The sequence below is a fragment of the Rana temporaria genome, chromosome 9 (assembly GCF_905171775.1).
Source record: "Rana temporaria chromosome 9, aRanTem1.1, whole genome shotgun sequence".
NCBI classification, from domain to species: domain Eukaryota; kingdom Metazoa; phylum Chordata; class Amphibia; order Anura; family Ranidae; genus Rana; species Rana temporaria.
This window is the reverse complement of record NC_053497.1, coordinates 168,769,813-168,787,519: the sequence shown is the minus strand read 5'-3', so window position 1 is coordinate 168,787,519 and position 17,707 is coordinate 168,769,813. Positions and strand designations below refer to the sequence as shown.

The 17,707-nt window shown below is 46.1% G+C and overlaps 1 protein-coding gene across 1 annotated transcript in view; it reads left to right on the top strand.

The window, feature by feature from the left end:
• WDR46 (WD repeat domain 46) overlaps window positions 1-14,351 on the top strand; it is a 42,169-nt gene extending 27,818 nt beyond the window's left edge. Inside the window, exons 11-16 of the mRNA XM_040324965.1 lie at window positions 65-218; window positions 3,293-3,440; window positions 5,136-5,230; window positions 7,439-7,534; window positions 8,596-8,709; window positions 13,317-14,351. Of these exons, the coding sequence (XP_040180899.1) occupies window positions 65-218; window positions 3,293-3,440; window positions 5,136-5,230; window positions 7,439-7,534; window positions 8,596-8,709; window positions 13,317-13,427 (718 nt within the window). The 3' untranslated portion in view covers window positions 13,428-14,351. The remainder of the gene's footprint in view (window positions 1-64; window positions 219-3,292; window positions 3,441-5,135; window positions 5,231-7,438; window positions 7,535-8,595; window positions 8,710-13,316) is intronic.
• The last annotated feature ends 3,356 nt before the right edge of the window (window positions 14,352-17,707 follow it).

Below are 17,707 nucleotides of genomic sequence, written 5' to 3'. Positions count from 1 at the left end.
CCAATACACGGTTCCGATGGTCAGCATGACAAATGGAAAGATTTGTTTTATTCTTCTTCTGCAGGTACATGGCCACTTCTGGTTTAGACAAAAAACTGACCATCTTCGACCTTCGAACTTACAAGCCTTTGACATCCTGCGGCATACCCATGGGGGCAGGGACTCTATGCTACAGCCACAGGGGTCTGCTGGCTGCATCAACTGGCAATATTGTACAGGTAATATATATATAAGCTATTTATTACAGTGCAGTTTGTTATGGTTCAGAATAATGGTTTGAGCAAACAACTACAGCATATAAAACTAATGTGCAACAGAAGTAAAAGATGTGCACAGGGATTGAAACGTGGACAATGTCATTGAGGTTGTAGAGCAGGCGTGTCCAAAGCCCGTTGGGAAGCTGACAGCGCGCATCGGCAATAACAGACACTGAGTCATTCCCCAGTCCACAGCTGCAGAGCTCTGTGTCTCAGTGCCTGTAATTGATTGGCGGCAGTGATTGGCATGCGCGCTGTCGGCGTCCTACCAGGCTCGCCCGAGGTCATCCTTGCAGTGAGAGACACTCAAGGATTTCTCAGGGGATAAGATAAGTTTACTACTGTAACGCATATAAGGTGAATATTTAAATATATATATATATATATATATATATATATATATATATATAAGAATTTAAAAAAGAAAGCTCATCCTTGCCCTGATGGGAGCTTGGGGGCCACAGAAGAGATAAAGGCCAGATTTCTCCTCAGGGGATAAAGAAGAGAAAATATATATATTTCTCTTCCGTTCATGGACGGACACAGCAGCATCTTGACCTTAGGGTATTGTCCTCCTTCTAGGAGATTGACTAGGCAGAAAAACAGCATGTTAAGTGTTAAAAACACATCACACAGTACAGTACCGCCCAGGGGGCGGTCCTCCTGGGTACATCCCTTTCTCGCTGCATCTGCAGCCTCAGTTTTTTTTCTGCCTAGCACAGGAGAATGACATGGCTCCATGTGGGCTCATGTGGCATGGGGATTTTTTAAAATGTTTTCTTTTCTTTTGTTTTTTTCTGCATTTTTGGATCCTGAGATCTACAATCAACTGCCAACTGGGTGACAGGCTGGATCCTTGATCCTTGTAGTCCCCCCAGTTCGGCCATCGAGCATGTGCCAGCCTTTTAGCTACGCGCTGGGCCTTCCACGACATGCCCCGTTGCTCCAGGGGTGGCTGGTGAGCTATATGCTCCAGGGCACACATATGACCAGGCTCTATGTCCGTGTCACAGTGTGCCGGGCCGACAGCCATGCCGTAACCGCGCGGACGTTGGTTCGGTCTGGGATGCCTTCAGCCGGTTGTCGCAGGACGGTTAAGTAGCAGTCCCCCTGCTCCGGCGGGGTGGTACGGCTGGGCATTCCTGGGAGGTCGATAGAGGGTCTGTCCTGCTTTTCCTCTCTCTCTTCCTCCCCTCCTTCCCTACGCTCTGGATGTCTGGGTCGGCCGCGGGGTGCGGCTCCATCTTAGGACTGAGGGCTGTGTGGTGGGTCCGCTCTCCGGGGGGGGGGTGGGGGGGTGCCTTTGTTGCCCTGTGTGCAGGGGGGGGACTGCCTAGGGTCCCAGGTGTTTGCTGCCATGCTGCTGTATGTGGGTGTTTTTTTGTATGCACTGTATTAGTTGCTTGGACGAACACACTTACACCAAATTTTAATGGTTCAAAGAATGTCAGGCAAAATGGTCGTCCCTCACGCACGTTCACTTCCTCAAATCTGGCCCTCTTTCAAAAAAGTTTGGACACCCCTGTTGTAGAGCAAAGGGGAGGTCTGGTCAGTAAAGTCTTCTTCCAGCATGGGTACTAATCTTGTGTTTGTTTGTGTGTGTGTGTGTGCGTGTGTGTTTGTTTTATTTATATATATATATATATATATATATATAATGTAGTCCATTTTATGTCTGTGAAAAAATAAGAATGTACTATTTCCGTAGCATTTTAGCAAAATGTATTGTCCATTTGTCAGTGTGCGCCAATGCATCTGGTGTCCCCATTGGTTTGCCCCCTTACATTCGGTGTCCCCATCGGAGCCCCCCCTTACAATGGGTGCGCCCCTGTAACTTTTAGCGGTGGGCAGTTGACGGAGGTCGGTCAGGAAAGGGGAGCAGGGTGCAGGTCTAAATGAAGGAAGTTCCACTTCTGTCCTCATTTGATGTTGGTGGTGGGACACAGACTTGACATCATTGGTTAAGACACTGGCAGTCCTAACAACCAATTCTTGCAGGGTTGGAGAGGGACTACTCTGGAGACTGGCTGGCTGACAGTCTGGATAGAATTGTCCCTCCATCCAAATCCGGACTATGGTCTGTAATTTAATGATGCTTGTTGTAGAGGGTTTACGACACTTTCACTGCAAGTACTTTTACTATTATCCCTGCAGCACTAAATGTAAATCTGTGTCTTACTAGAAAAAATGGGTTTGTTTTTCCCACCATGGCCCTCAGCCTCCTAGTTTGCCCTTCCAGGGAAAAGCAACAGGCTTGTTTTAAAGGAGAAGTACAGCCAAAGCTTGTTTGGCTGTACTTCTCCTGTGGGTCACAAGTGCAGTTTGTTCGGCACTCCTGTTACCTGTTTTCAGCAGATAGCGGGTTGAAGTCCACTGACCTCACAGAGCCGATCCAGGCTTGGGAAAGATCGCAACCATATGGTCGGGATCCATCAACATTCCTAGACATGCACCCGCCTCAGCCTCTCGGCAAACTGCTGAGAGGCTGAGCCAGCCTCTTCCGCCCCTTTACAGCCCAGCGCTTCAAGAAGCGAGGAGGAGGGGGGGACAGAGCTGGTAGTGGTGCTCATGGAACCCCTAGAACTCGGCGATCGCCGGTGTTTGATCGCTTGATTCTCAGTCTTAGAGCTGGCGGGGGACAGATGCAGCATCGGACTGATGTTGCATACACCTAGGTAAGTATGATTCTAAAATAAAAATAATCCCTCATCCCCAGTAGCAAACGCATAACTTTTCTGCACTCCCATGCAGCTCCTTTCAGTATGTGCAAAAGAGGAGTGTAGAGGGTACAATGGGGCCAGTACAAAAGACCATTTATTGTTGATTATTCGGCTCTGTCAGTCTACTTGTGTTGCTTTGTAAAGCATGGACTGCACTGTTTGAGGTCTTCTTTTTATTTGTGTGTTCTCCCTTCTTTTTTTGTTTTGTTAAAAAAAAGAAAGTTAAGAAATATCTTTTTTCATCTGATAAGTTTTTATTATAAAAGACCTATGTGTCTTCAGAGTAAAAAAAAATGTAACCCCCTTTCTATTTAGGTATACAAGGACACCCATATTACCGAGCCCAAATCTCCGTACATGTGCCTTTCCGTGAAAGCACCAATCCAAGGGCTCCAGTTCTGTCCCTATGAGGATGTCCTGGGAATCGGTCATGGTGGAGGCTTCACCAGTATGATTGTACCAGGTCAGTGACATCTTCTGTATTGTTTATAAAGAACTCTAGGTGTAGATATTTTATACATAGTTACATTGCTCCAGCCTGGACCACTATTACCATGCATATACCATACCTTGCCTATGCCCCTGAAAGTTGGAAATCACTGAAGAAGACATCTTTACTCCGGTGATCTCCACTTGCTTCTGTGTCCCGTGCCAAGCGGCTACCCTGTTGCATTCTAAGCAGGGGCTGACTGGCAACTTTTGGCCCAGGGGCCAAGTACAACCCAGAGGCCCATGGTGCAGCATCTCAGCCCCTCTCCTGTTCTCCCTCTGCCCTGCCTCCTCCCGAAACCATCACAGGCTGAATCTCCAGCCCAGGTACTCTCTGCTCATCGTGCGGGTCGGGCTGGACAGCGCCTGCTGTGCTGCACTGACTTTGGGTTGATGAACGGACTGGCAAGGGGTGGCCAGGGGGCTGCAGGGGGGATCTGGGGCAGCTAGGTCAGGGCTGGCCAGGAGAGGAAAGCCTCAGATGGGTCATGGAGCCAGCCCTTTCCTAGGATACGGCGTACACCATCCATGCGGGGTGTGCGGTCTGCGTTCTGTCCATCTACTCATCTCACACTCTGTAGGACATAGGAGGGGATTTTTTACTTCTCTTCACCAGGAAGCCTTTGGGCATGTCTGCAGTGGACATGGTAAGTAAAAAAGACTAGTCGCGCTAATAAGGAGGAGAGTTTAAATCCTAAAATACCATAAGTCCAATATAGTGTAATACATATATTGATTAAGGTGTACGTAAGTGAATAAAGTGGTTATTCAAATATAATCTCTAAAAATACAGTGATTTTTTAGAGGCAGTGTCCATATATGATGATAAGTGAATTCAATTAAAAATGTATATTAGTTCAAGAAAGATGGGAAGATGTTCTAAATTTTCACAACCACCGAAGGGGAATACACCGGGGGAAATAAAAACTCTTACCGGATGGAGTGGACCTCCTGTTTGTAGCGGGGTCACCAATGCCTGCAGATATAGCCCTCTGCGGGGTCAGAGATGGATCCAGGATGTCGATGTCAATGGACTCCAGATGTCCTCCTCACTCAAATGGCTGTCCTCCCTCTGTTGTATTTAAAGGTACGATCTCCAAAAAGGCAACGGAGCATGCAGGAGAATAAAGGCTTGCACATGTGGCACCCCGCTCTACCTGGGAGTGGACATGGTGCAGCCTTTTTATGGGGCATCAGAGGGATTGTTCCCTGGCCAAGTCTGCTACTGATTCTGAGCACATAAGGTCACCCTTCAGAATAAAGGCAAAGCGTTCTCCGATTTAGTGAGGTGGAGAGGCAGGATGGTGATGGTCACACTCTCCATCTTGTCCGATCAGAAAATGCAAAGCATACTTTTGAATGGCATCCATGCCAAGCGACTGACTTTTTGTTTTCAGAGTGCAGACGGGTAGTAGGGTAGTAGCTCCATGCAGGACCCGGAAGCAAGTGAAGATCATTGGAGCCGTGTCTACTTTAGTGGCTTCCACGGGCATTAGCCATGTATGGTATATGCAAAGTTACATGTGACTATGTATAAAAAAAACAATACCTGGAATTCATCTTTAATGTGTTAATTCTCTTCCTCCCGTCTGATTTTTCTTGTTCCTTCTGTGTCCTTCGAAGACCTCCCCACCATGTCCTGTAATCACACTTCCCTTTTCTTCAACAGGGGCTGGTGAGGCCAACTTCGATGGTTTGGAATGCAACCCGTACGAGTCCAAGAAGCAGAGACAGGAATGGGAGGTCAAAGCTTTGCTTGAAAAGGTAACGCAGTTAAAAATTATACCATGTAATATTATTAAGGGGTACATTAAAAGCACAGTGTTATGGCTGTATTATGGCTCTACTGCTGCTTTTTAAATGTGCATTGGGCTCTGCCATAGGCGTGCGCACAGGGTGTGCCAGGTGTGCCCAGGCACACCCTAATCACCCTGAGCAGCACAGATTCCCCCCAACTGCCCTGGCTCCCATCGAACCCCCCCGCGGCTTCCCTCCTCTACTATTGGCTGTTGCTGCTAGGATGTTTTAGGAGTGGGGAGGGGGCCAGTAAATATGTAATTTAACGGCCCCTTCCCTTTCTGAATGAACATTGTGAGTGATCGTAGGGTGTGTTTGGGCTTTGGGGTGCACACCCTAATGCACTAGGCTGCGCACACCTATGGGCTCTGCTGATTTTTAGAAGTCTGAAACTAGCAGAATGCAATAGAACTGAATGGGAGTAGAGGCAGAGCGAAAACAATGATATACCGTAGGTTTAACCACTTCTCTACCGTAGGACGTCACATGACGTCCTGGACTTTAGGGGGGAGATATCTGAATGATGGGTGCAGCTACAGACATCATTCAGATATCCTTTCTTTTCAGCCGGCGATTCTGTGCACCATAAGAACGATCATAGTGGCAGTTCCGCCGCTTAATTGTTCTTATAAGTTGCGGCAGGGGACGTCCTACGCCATCCAATGCTTCTCCGGGCTCTCCCATGCCATCGGGGGCCCGGAGAACGAATGGTCAGATGGTCACCGGTCATCTCTATGACTGTCGGAGGCCCGTCTGCGACGTCACGCCCGGGTACCCGGAATTAAACAAAGCCGCAATCGTGGCTGAAAGCATGTGATCTGTGAATTTGTATTTATTTATTGACCCTGCATCTCTCCATGAAGAGGACCTGTCGCAATGGATTCCTATTACAAGTGATGTTTACAAAAAATAAAATAAAAAAAAGAGTAAAAATAATTATATATATGTTGCAATGGATTTGCACAGAGCAGCCCAGATCCTCCTCTTTTCAGGTCCCTCTTCTGTGCTCCTGGCCCTTCCCTCCTGTTCAGTGCCCCCACAGCAAGCAGCTTGCTATGGAGGCACCCGAGCCGAGTCACAGCTCCCTGTGTCCATTCAGACACAGAGCCCCGCCCCGGCCCCCGCCCCCTCACTCTCCCGATTGGCTAGCTGACTTTGACAGCAGCGGGAATTAATCGGGAAGAAGATTCTGTGTCTCAGCCAATCAGGAAGGAGAATCTGGATGGTTGAGCCACTTGTGGACAGAGAGGGACCTCAGGTAAGTATTGGGGGGGGCTGAGGGGGCCTGCTTCACACAGAAGACTTTTTTTTTTGTTCCTAATGCATATAATGCGTTAATATAAAAAACCTTCTGCCTTTAGTAGTATTATTATTAAGGTTCTTATACAGCGCCATCAATTTACGCAGCACTTTACATATACATTGTACATTCACATCAGTCCCTACCCTCAAGGAGCTTACAATCCTAGGGTCCCTAACTCGCATTCATATACTAGGGCCAATTTAGACGGAAGCCAAGTAACCTATCAGCATGTCTTTGTAATGTAGGAGAAAACCCACGCAGGCACAGTGAGAACATGCAAACTCCAGGCAGGTAGTGTCGTGGTCGGGATTCGAACCATCGATCCTTTTTACTGCTAGGCGAGAGTGCTACTCACTACACCACTGTGCCGCCTAGTACTCCTTTAAGAACAAATTTACAGTCCCTATCTTGTTTGTAACCCAGGAACCGCCTGTACTAGGGCCAGTTTAGACAGGAGCCAAATAACATACCAGCGTGACAGAGTGTGGGAGGAAATTGGAGAACCCGGAGGAAATTTGCATTGAGAACATGCAGACTGTGTCCTGGTTGGGATTGGAACCAAGTGCTGCAGGGCACTAGTGCTAACCACTAAGCCACTGTGCAGAGATGTAAACTACTGTTAGTATAACTGTCAGAAATGTTTAAATTGTTTTTCAATAACCCCCTGCACATTAGACTGGGGGGACTATGTGGTATGGACGTGCTGGGCTGCATGTCATTGTGCAGTGCTATCCATCTAACATGTTTTCAGGCTGAAGGAGGTGTAATAAAAGGGTAGAGTAACAAGACCAGGCACTTCCATACTTGAAGCCAATCGAGATAAAATCTGGTACTGCTGTATGTTTTAGTTTTTCCTGTCTTGTACCCCATAGATCCAGCCTGAGCTCATCACTTTGGACCCCACTCAGTTGGGAGAGGTTGACGCCATCACCATGGAGCAGAAACGCAAAGAGCAAGTGGAGAGACTGGTAATTGCAACCTGCTTTATTGATTTATGTCTTTCTTCATTGTCTTTTACCATTTCCACTTGTATTTTTCTGTGTATTCTAGTGGGAGGAATAATGCCTCGTATCATTACATAGTCAGGTTGAAAAAAGACACAAGTCCATTCAAAAATAAACAAACAAAATAAAAAACCTAGTACAATCCCATACACCCAACTCCATACCCACAGTTGATCCAGAGGAAGGCAAAAAACCCCAGCAGAGCATGATCCAATTTGCTACAGCAGGTGAAAAAATTCCTTCCTGATCCCCCGAGAGGCAATCGGATTTACCCCGGATCAACTTTACCTATAAATCTTAGTACTCAGTTATATTCTGTACATTTAGGAAATAATCCAGGCCTTTCTTAAAGCAATCTACTGAGCTGGCCAGAACCACCTCTGGAGGGAGTCTGTTTCACATTTTCACAGCTCTTACTGTGAAGAAACCTTTCCGTATTTGGAGGTGAAATCTCTTTTCCTCTAGACGTAAAGAGTGCCCCCTTGTCCTCAGTGTTGACCGTAAAGTGAATAACTCAACACCAAGTTCACTGTATGGACCTCTTATATATTTGTACATGTTGATCATATCCCCCCTTATTCTCCTCTTCTCAAGAGTGAATAATTTCAGTTCCTCTAATCTTCCCTCATAGCTGAACTCCTCCATGCCTCTTATCAGTTTGGTTGCACTTCTCTGCACTTTCTCCAGTTCTCCGATGTCCTTTTTGAGAACTGGGGCCCAAAACTGAACTGCATATTCCAGATGAGGTCTTACTAATAAATCATTGGGAGGAATAGTTCCCAGAGGGCCGGATAAAAGCTAGCAAAGGGCTGCAGATTGGAAATCACTACTCCAAACCAATGGATGCCGGGGGAGGATTGAAAAAGTGGTGGGAAGGGAGGCCAGAGGGCCCTATGTGGGAAAATCTAGGATGTTGTGACTCGGGAAGGAGCCGATCTGTGAAGAATTGCTTCTTGGTCATTTTAAACAAAATGTATTGTTTTTGCCAACGTGTTTCTGTTTCTTACACTTCTGTCCCATCTCAGGGCTTTGATCCCTACGAGAAGACTCGCTTTACTCCTCGTCAAAGGCGGAAGGGAAGAAGTTCCACCGGGAATATCCTGAAACGCAAGAAGAAGGTCGCACATGAGGATAAAAGGGTGAGTCCCAGAATGAGAATCCGCCAACAGTCACCTATGTACTGCCATTGTCCTTTACTCCTGGGGTGACATTTGCATATTTGTGCAACACCACAAGGGAAACTGGGGGGGGGGGGGGGGGGGGGGGGGGACTGAATCACTGAATCAACACAACTGCAGCACAATACAATACAGTGTCACAGGGTGTGTCTTTTTGTTCTGGAACGTTCTGTGCTGGAAGTAAATACATTCTGTTTTATGAAAGTAACCCTATACTTAACTGTGGTGAAATATGTAATTCCCCTTGGCAGCCTCACCATATATGGTTCCATATGCAGGCTCTGCTTCCTGCTTAAAGTATATCTTAAGGCAAAACTTTTTCAGTTTTAGATTTAATCCCTTGCTGTGTCCTGGTGACCGAATCTCTAAAGTTTCTCATATCTCTATGCAATTTTTGCATGACTTATGCAAAACTTCAATTGCATGTGCCCTGCTGCCTAATCTGCAGCTTGGGTGGGCTGTATGTGGCCCTTGGACACTTTTTGTGCTGCCCTTGGGACCCCTGCAGACAGTATTCTGTTTCCCCATTGCTCTGTATTAGAAGTGATCTCTGTCAATGTGATGAGTCCTCACTCTTGGTGAAAAAAGGGTTGGGATTTTTTTATGAAACATGCACCTAAAGGGTGACAATGGGCAATAGATGTCTGACCAATAATATAAATGTTGTGACTGTACTAGCTGAATCTCAATACCCAGCACACAGAATAATAATAAATAACAGTGGCATTTAATTCATATATATATACATATAATACATTGTAGCAAAATGGCATTATATTAAATGGTAATAATTTGATAGAACGTCAGGCACATTAATCCATATATCACATAACTAGGGTTGTCCCGATACCACTTTTTTAGGACCGAGTACAAGTACCGATACTTTTTTTTCAAGTACTCGCCGATACCGAATACCGATACTTTTTTTAAACGTGTCCCCAAATGCATCCATGTCCCCCCACAAATGCAGCCATGTCCCCCCCATATATGCATCCATGTCCCCCCACAAATGCAGCCATGTCCCCCCCATATATGCAGCCATGTCCCCCCCCCCATATCCAGCCATGTCCCCCCCCATATCCAGCCATGTCCCCCCCCATATCCAGCCATGACCCCCCCCCCCCCATATCCAGCCATGACCCCCCCCCCCCCCCATATCCAGCCATGTCCCCCCCCCATATGCAGCCATGTCCCCCCCCCATATGCAGCCATGTCCTCCCCATATGCAGCCATGTCCTCCCCATATGCAGCCATGTCCTCCCCATATCCAGCCATGTCCTCCCCATATCCAGCCATGTCCCCCCCATATATGCAGCCATGTCCCCCTTACCGTACATGCTGACGCATCCTCGCTGCCGCTGTATTATGCTGTATTATGCTGTAACAATCATGATGTCCTGCGGCATGTCCACGCTCTGTGGCCTTCTCCTGGGGCATGTCCGTGCTGCGCGGCCTTCTCCTGTGGCATCTTGAGGCCCCTTATATCAGAAGAGTGAGCATTATTGATGTAAGTCAGGGATATGCAATTAGTGGACCTCCAGCTGCTGCAAAACTACAAGTCCCATTATGCCTCTGGGTGTCATGCTTGTGGCTGTCAGAGTCCTGCTATGCCTCATGGGACTTGTAGTTCGGCAACAGCTGGAGGTCTGCTAATTGCATATCAGTGATGTAAGTCATATGGCTTCTAAATGCTAGAGGGGAAGAGAAGCTACACTCTTGCTTCTATTGCATTGCTCCCTCGCTGACCAAAAAGATTCTACAGCAGCAATGCCATACAAACAAGGGTGTAGTTTCTTTCCCATCTATAGCATTGTTCTTGCTGGTGAGCGTCCCCCAGTATTGCCAATGTAATGGCCCTATGTGATTTAAAAAACAATGTATTGCATCTCACCACTGCATCAATACAACTAAACATTCTGGGCCAGATCCACAAACTAAGTACGCCGGCGTATCTACTGATACGCCGGTGTACTTTCAAATTTCCTGCGTCGTATCGTTGTTTTGAATCCTCAAAACAAGATACAACGGCTTCTGGGTTAGATCCGACAGGTGTACGTCTTCGTACGCCTTCAGATCTAAGATGCAATACTTCAGCGTCCGCTGGGTGGCGTTTTCCGTGTCGGGTATGCAAATTGGCGATTTACGACGATCCACAAACGTACGCGTGGCCGTCGCATTTTCTAACGTCGTCTGTAGTTGGCTTTTTCCGGCGTATAGTTAAAGCTGGTATTTTTCGGCGTATACATAGACTTGCCATGTTAAGTATGGCCGTCGTTCCCGCATCGAAATTAGATTTTTTTTTTTTGCGTAAGTCGTCCTTGAATAGGGGTGGACGTAACTCGCGTCTAAGTTCGTTGCGACGTCATTTCGCGCAAAGCACGGCGGGACATTTCTTGACGACGCATGCGCATTTCATTCGGCGCGGGGACGCGCTTCATTTAAATGAAACTCGCCCCCAACCCGCCCAATTTCAAATCCGCCGCCAGAAATACACTACGCCGTCGTAACTTACGGCGCGAAATCGCTGAGGATTCGAAAATGCGCCAGGTAAGGTACGGCGGCGTAGTGTATCTCTGATACGCTGCGCCGTTCTACATGTATGTGGATCTGGCCCTCTATTTCAATCAAAGTATCCCTTTGTGCACAAACTAAAGATGTGTATAACCTTGGAAATAAAGAACTTAAAAGCCGTGTATATTTCTTTTTGTTGATGAAAGCAGAAGTGCCAATGACAATGCATTGTGTATCCAAATATATCACAAGTCCCACAAGAACAGTCTGTATGCGACATTTTACGAGTAATTTGTCACCACCATACGTGTGATTCAAGTCTCCTTGAAAACGTAAAAAAAAAAAAAACGCAGCGCACACGCATTCATGGCATCAGAACTCGGAGAGCGGGTCATTAGCATATACCCGGCGGGGTTGTAATACATGGTTAGTTATATGCTGGTGCAGTATTACATTTTTTAAATTAGTGGATTTATTTTTAATATTGGCCCAGATTCAAGAAGCAATTTCGCCCGTGTAACCATAAGTTACACGGCGCAATTGCTTACTTGCTCCGGTGTAACGAGTGCTCCTGATTCAGGAACCTTGTTACACCGACTGCAGCCTAAAATCTGCGCGGCATAAGGCTCTTATGCCTCGCAGATTTTAGGCTGCATTCTTGTGCTTGCCGCTAGGGGGCGCTCCCATTGTGATCAGCGTGTAGTATGCAAATTGCATACTACCAACTGATTCACAAACTTGCGCGGGCCCCGCGCAAGCCAGGTACGGAGTTTCCGTACGGCAACTTTAGCGCAAGGCTGCTCCTTCTAATAGTAGGGGCAGCCAATGCTAAAGTATAGCCGGCCTTCCCGCGCCGTGAAATTTGAATTTCACGGCGTTTGCTTAAGTGCATCGTGAATGGCGCTGGACGCCATTCACGTTCACTTTGAAGCAAATGACGTCCTTGCGACGTCATTTGCCGCAATGCACGTCGGGAAAGTTTCCCGACGGAGCATGCGCTGTACGCTCGGCGCGGGAGCGCGCCTAATTTAAATGATTCCCGCCCCCGGCGGGATCATTTAACTTGCGCGCGCTTACGCCGGGCAAATTTGCCGGCGCGCCCTCGCAGTTCACGGAGCTACTGCTCCGTGAATCGAGGGCAGCGCAAAATATTTGCAGGGGCGCAGGGCAAAATCGTTGCTCTGCTCCCCCGCAAATATCGCGCAAATGTACCTGAATCTGGGCCATTGTTCCTAAAGTGTATGAGATTGTTAAAGTTTATTTGCGGCATGGGCCGGGTGGAAGAGTATAAGGCTACTAATGAGGCAATGGAGAGATATGAAGTGCTGCAGAACTTTATGCAATAAAACAGTCACATTGTTGTGGTGAATTTTCTGTTTGCACAGGGTGTGGAATCGCACTTATTAGAACTTGAAACACACGTGTGGCGGTGACTAAATATTTGCTCGAAATTTCTGACAACGAATGTTGGCTGTGCATGCTCTCGAACTGTCCGACACCAAATGTGTTCTGTCAGATTATCCTATCGTGTGTACTCAAGTCCGTCGGACTAAAATCCAAAGTACAAACACGCATGCTCCGAGCCAATGCTCACCATCTGCCAACATTAGCAGAAGTTGCCCAAAGGGTGGTGCTAAAGAGCTGAAAATCCACAAAGTTTGGTGAATGTTGGCTGAAAAAGTTGTGCCGTCTGTATGCAGAACAAGTTCACGGCCAACGCCCTGCGGACAAAATTCCACGGATTTGTCCGATGGAAGTCCGAATGTGTGTATGAGGCTCAAAACAAATTTAATGTACATAAAACTATCAAGAAAGGGAGGTTGTATTTTTGCCTCTACACACTTTTTTTATTATGTGAACGAATACTTTGATTGCAAATGAATGTCTGGTTGTATTTATTTAATGGTAATTGGAGAGGTGCACTGTATTATTATTTCACATTTTTGTTTGATGTTTTGACACTTCCATTATAGCTGCATTTTCTATGATATAATATCGTTTCTGGTACATTTTCCACTTTACCGTAATAATGGCTGTATGTCGCTCTGTTCCTGCAGGAGGAAATCAAGAAATCCCTAAAAGCCCGTAAGAAGGAGAAGAAAGGGAGCAAACCGGCAGCTGCTGATGATCCCAGTCATCGAACAATATTGGACAGGTTCAAAAAGTGATCAGCTGAGCGTATGATGAGGACAGCCGTCTGTAAAACGGCGTTCTGCCAAAACAGCCAACTCGTCAAAGTCTCCAACCACATCCCTACCCGTGACTCTCCAGCAGCAGCAATTGCAGATTGACAAGTTATCTGTTTTCACAGCGTATACACTACGCTACACAATATGATGAGTAAACAGTGTTAGTCCGCCCACTGATAACCAACAATATGGCCGCCTCCAAGGCGGTGACAACTTTTTTTCTCCTTAGTTGGTGTTCTGTGATAACAGTTAACTTGTCGTGTACCGTAGTGTATATATACACTGCCAGTCTTCTGTGAAAACAGCCACCTCATCGAAATCTCCAAATACAACTGCTGGATAATCACTGGAAGTGACGTCATTGGAGAATTTGACGGGTCGGCTATTTTGGCAACACCAGCTTCCGAGGTGCTGGTAGTGCCAACACTGAAATACATATGGCACTCGGCAGAGCTGAGCATAGTGCCCTCTAGGCCAGGGGTCTCCAAACTTTCTAACAAAAGGGCCAGCTTACTGTTCTTCAGACTTTAGGGGGACCGGACTGTGCCCAGTGGGAGTAAACCACGCCTGATCTATGGCAGGAATGATGCCGCATTGTTGATGTCTGTGGCAGGAATGATGCCGCATTGTTGATGTCTGTGGCAGGAATGATGCCGCATTGTTGATGTCTGTGGCAGGAATGATGCCCCATTGTTGATGTCTGTGGCAGGAATAATGCCTCAAGGCAAACAAAGGGCCACAGTTTGGAGACCACTGCTCTAGGCTATACACTTGCCTCCCTCTCTGTATATATGTTTCATAATAAATGCCTTTTATAGTGTTTTTTTTGTTTCTTTTTAATCTTACAACTGTGGTCTGATAAAAACTTTATTGATAAAAACAAAAAAACACAATTTGCCTTAACGAGTTTGTTTATTAACAGTCAATGAAAAATCACAACACTGTATGGAAGTCAATATCACAGAGGTATAATGGTGCACATTGTCATCAGTTTATGTTTTCTCTTCATCCAGGTGTAATAACGGTATGAATGGAGGAATCTCCACTGCTGGCTATTATATTCAGGCAGCTGTGACTGTATCTGATCATTCTTGTGCTGCTTGCAGGATCATCCACAGCTTGAATTTTGTCCAGGTCAGCGAGCATCGTCCAAAGTTTGAGTCCTCTATGGGGGGCTTTTAAGCTGGGTTTACACTATACAATGTAGATTGCATGCTACTGCGTCTCATCTGCCTTAAGAATACCTGAACAGAATGTAAAAGTTCAGGGTCCAAAGGATAGGTTTAAAACGGTTGTAAAGTCAGAAGTTTTTTTTTTTTTTTTATCTTAATGCATTAAGATTAAAAAAAAAAAAAACCTGTGTGCAGCAGCCCCTCTAATACTTACCTGAGCCCCTCTCGATCCAGCGATGTCCATGAGTGCCTCAGCCCTCTCCTCTTGATTGGTTGAGACAGCAGCTGTGCAATTGGCTCCCGCTGCTGTCGATCAGTCAGTTAGCCAATCAGGAGAAAGAGGGTAGGGCCAAACCGGTTCTGTGTCTGAATAGACACAGGGAGCTGTGCCCCCATAGCAAGCTTCTTGCTGTGGGGGCACTCAACAAGAGGGAGGGGGCCAGGAGCAAAGAGGGACCCAATAAGAGGAGGATCTAGGCTACTCTGTGCAAAAGCAACTGCACAGAGAAGGTAAGTAAAACATCTGTTATTTAAAGTGGAGTTCCACCCATTTTTTTATGTTTGTCTGTGCTGCATGCCCTAATCTCATAGTGTTCAGAATGGACAATTTTTATTTAATTTGTTGCTTGTAAATACCTTTATTTTGTAATCCTTCATTACTTCCTCCTCCTTATTAGCCTAGGCTATTAAGTCACAAGGCTATTTGCAAGGGTTTCTGGGATAGGCATCATGTTTCCCAGTAGTCCTTGCAAACCTGACTGAAACCTATTACATTGCTTGTGCAGCACTGAGCATGTGCGAGATATGCAAAGCTGAAATCCAGGAAGTCATACAGTCTGGCTTCATGATGCCCACACTTGAGATGGGCACGGTCTATTTCTAGATTATAAACTATCTAAATGCTGTAACAACCTAACAAAACGGACCTTAGTTTACAGACTAACTTTACTAGAATACATTAAGCTTGTGTATTACAGGGGTATTTATATTTAAAAAGTGAAATTGTGGCCGGAACTCCGCTTTAAAAAAAAAAAAAAGACTTTACAATCACTTATTTCTGCACTCCTGTGACCCAGATTCAGCTGACAGCAGGCTAAAGCTCTCTGTCAGCTGACATCACAGAGCCTCTCCAGGGATACCAACAATAATGTCGGGATCCATATAGATGCCTGACCGGCAGCTGGCTCAGCCTCTCTCAGCATGCTGTTGAATGCCTGAGCCAGATGCTCCCGCCCCCTTCACAGCCAGGCACCAGTAGGACATAGAGGGGCAGAGCAGAGAGCCGGTGACTGAGAGTCGCCTCTCTCTCCTCAGAACAGACCCGAGAACTGAGCAATCAGCAGTCTTTGATTTATCGGTTCGGGGTTGGGGGACAGCTGCAGCCATTTAGGTGAGTATGTATGTTTTTTTTTTATATTCCGCATGTCTCTTTTGTGGACAGGCAGAGTGATCTACTGGTACGTTATGTTTATGTTTTTTATGTGCGATCACCGCCGGGCACCCGCGATCGCTCGTTACAGAGCGAGAACTGGGAGCCGTTTGTGTAAACACACAGCTCCCGGTCCTGTCAGGGGGGGAAATTACCTATCGTCTGTTCATACAATGTATGAACAGCGATCAGTCATTTCCCCAAGTCAGTCCACCCCCCCTTCAGTTAGAACACACCCAGGGAACACGATTAACCCCTTCCTCGGCCCTAGTGTTAACCCCTTCACTGCCAGTGGCATTTTTAAAGCATTGATCGCTATAAAAATGCCAATGGTCCCAAAAAAGTGTCCGAAGTGTCTGCCATAATGTCGCAGTACCGATAAAAATCGCTGATCGCCACCATTACTGGTAAAAAAATATATATATTAATAAAAATGCCATAAAACTATCCCCTATTTTGTAAACTCTATAACTTTTGCGCAAACCAATCAATAAACGCTTATTGCGATTTTTGGGGATATTTATTATAGCAAAAAATATTCATTTTTTTCAAAATTGTGGCTCTATTTTTGTTTATAGCGCAAAAACTTAAAACCGCAGAGGTGATCAAATACCACCAAAAGAAAGCTCTATTTGTGGGGAAAAAAGGACGCCAATTTTTTTTGGGAGCCACGTCGCACGACCGCGCAATTGTCAGTTAAAGCGACGCAGTGCCGAATCGCAAAAGGTGGCCCGGTCATTGACCAGCAATATGGTCCGGGGCTGAAGTGGTTAAGACCCCTGTGTGATAGTCTAAACAGGTCCCAAATCCAGTTATTAATCGATGTATGCAAAGAGAAAATATTTTTTTTATTTTATTTTTTTTATAAAAATCTTCCATTCCTGACTAATGGCTCGTACAAACGATCCGAATATTGTACATAAAATGTCGTCCGAGGAAGAATCGTACGATAATCGGAACGTTAGTACAGGGCTTTTGTGACAGTTCATCCGATATTGTTTTATACCAGATCGTACAATTTTCATTTAGTCAGTACAGTTGTCGTCCAAAAATACAACACAAATACATTACAACACATGACATCACTTTGTGCGCGAATTTTCGTAACCTATTCAATTTCTACTTGTGACTAGTAAACGAAAAAAGTCGGACGATCTGTCGTCCGATTTTCGGATCGTGTGTACGGGGCATAAGTCAAATCCTTCATTTGTGTCTCACCTGCGCCCCCTCCCAGACACTGCAGCTCACAATGGCAGGGTCACAGCAGCAGAGGCAGGGCTGCCAATCCAGAAAGCAGAGAGGATTCGGCGTGACCAGCTGCTGACTTGACAAGCTACAGGTGTGTGAATCCGCAGTGACAATGACCGTCACGCCCCCCTGACTGTCATTGTCTCATTCTGTTGGAGAAGGTACAACCTACATGAGAGTGACAACACTGCTTAGCTGGTCACAAAAAGTTGCATTACGTGGACTTCACTAGCAGGATCTATGGTAGACTTTGCAGAGTGGGGGAGGGAGTTATGGAAAACTATAAAAGTTATAGGCGTTATCATTTTTAACAGAGGGTCCTGTAGACTTGAAAATTACTTTGAAGGCTCCCTCAGGGTAGAAATGTTGATAAGAGCTGTTTTAAGCCCCAAAAAGCACCAAAACCTTTT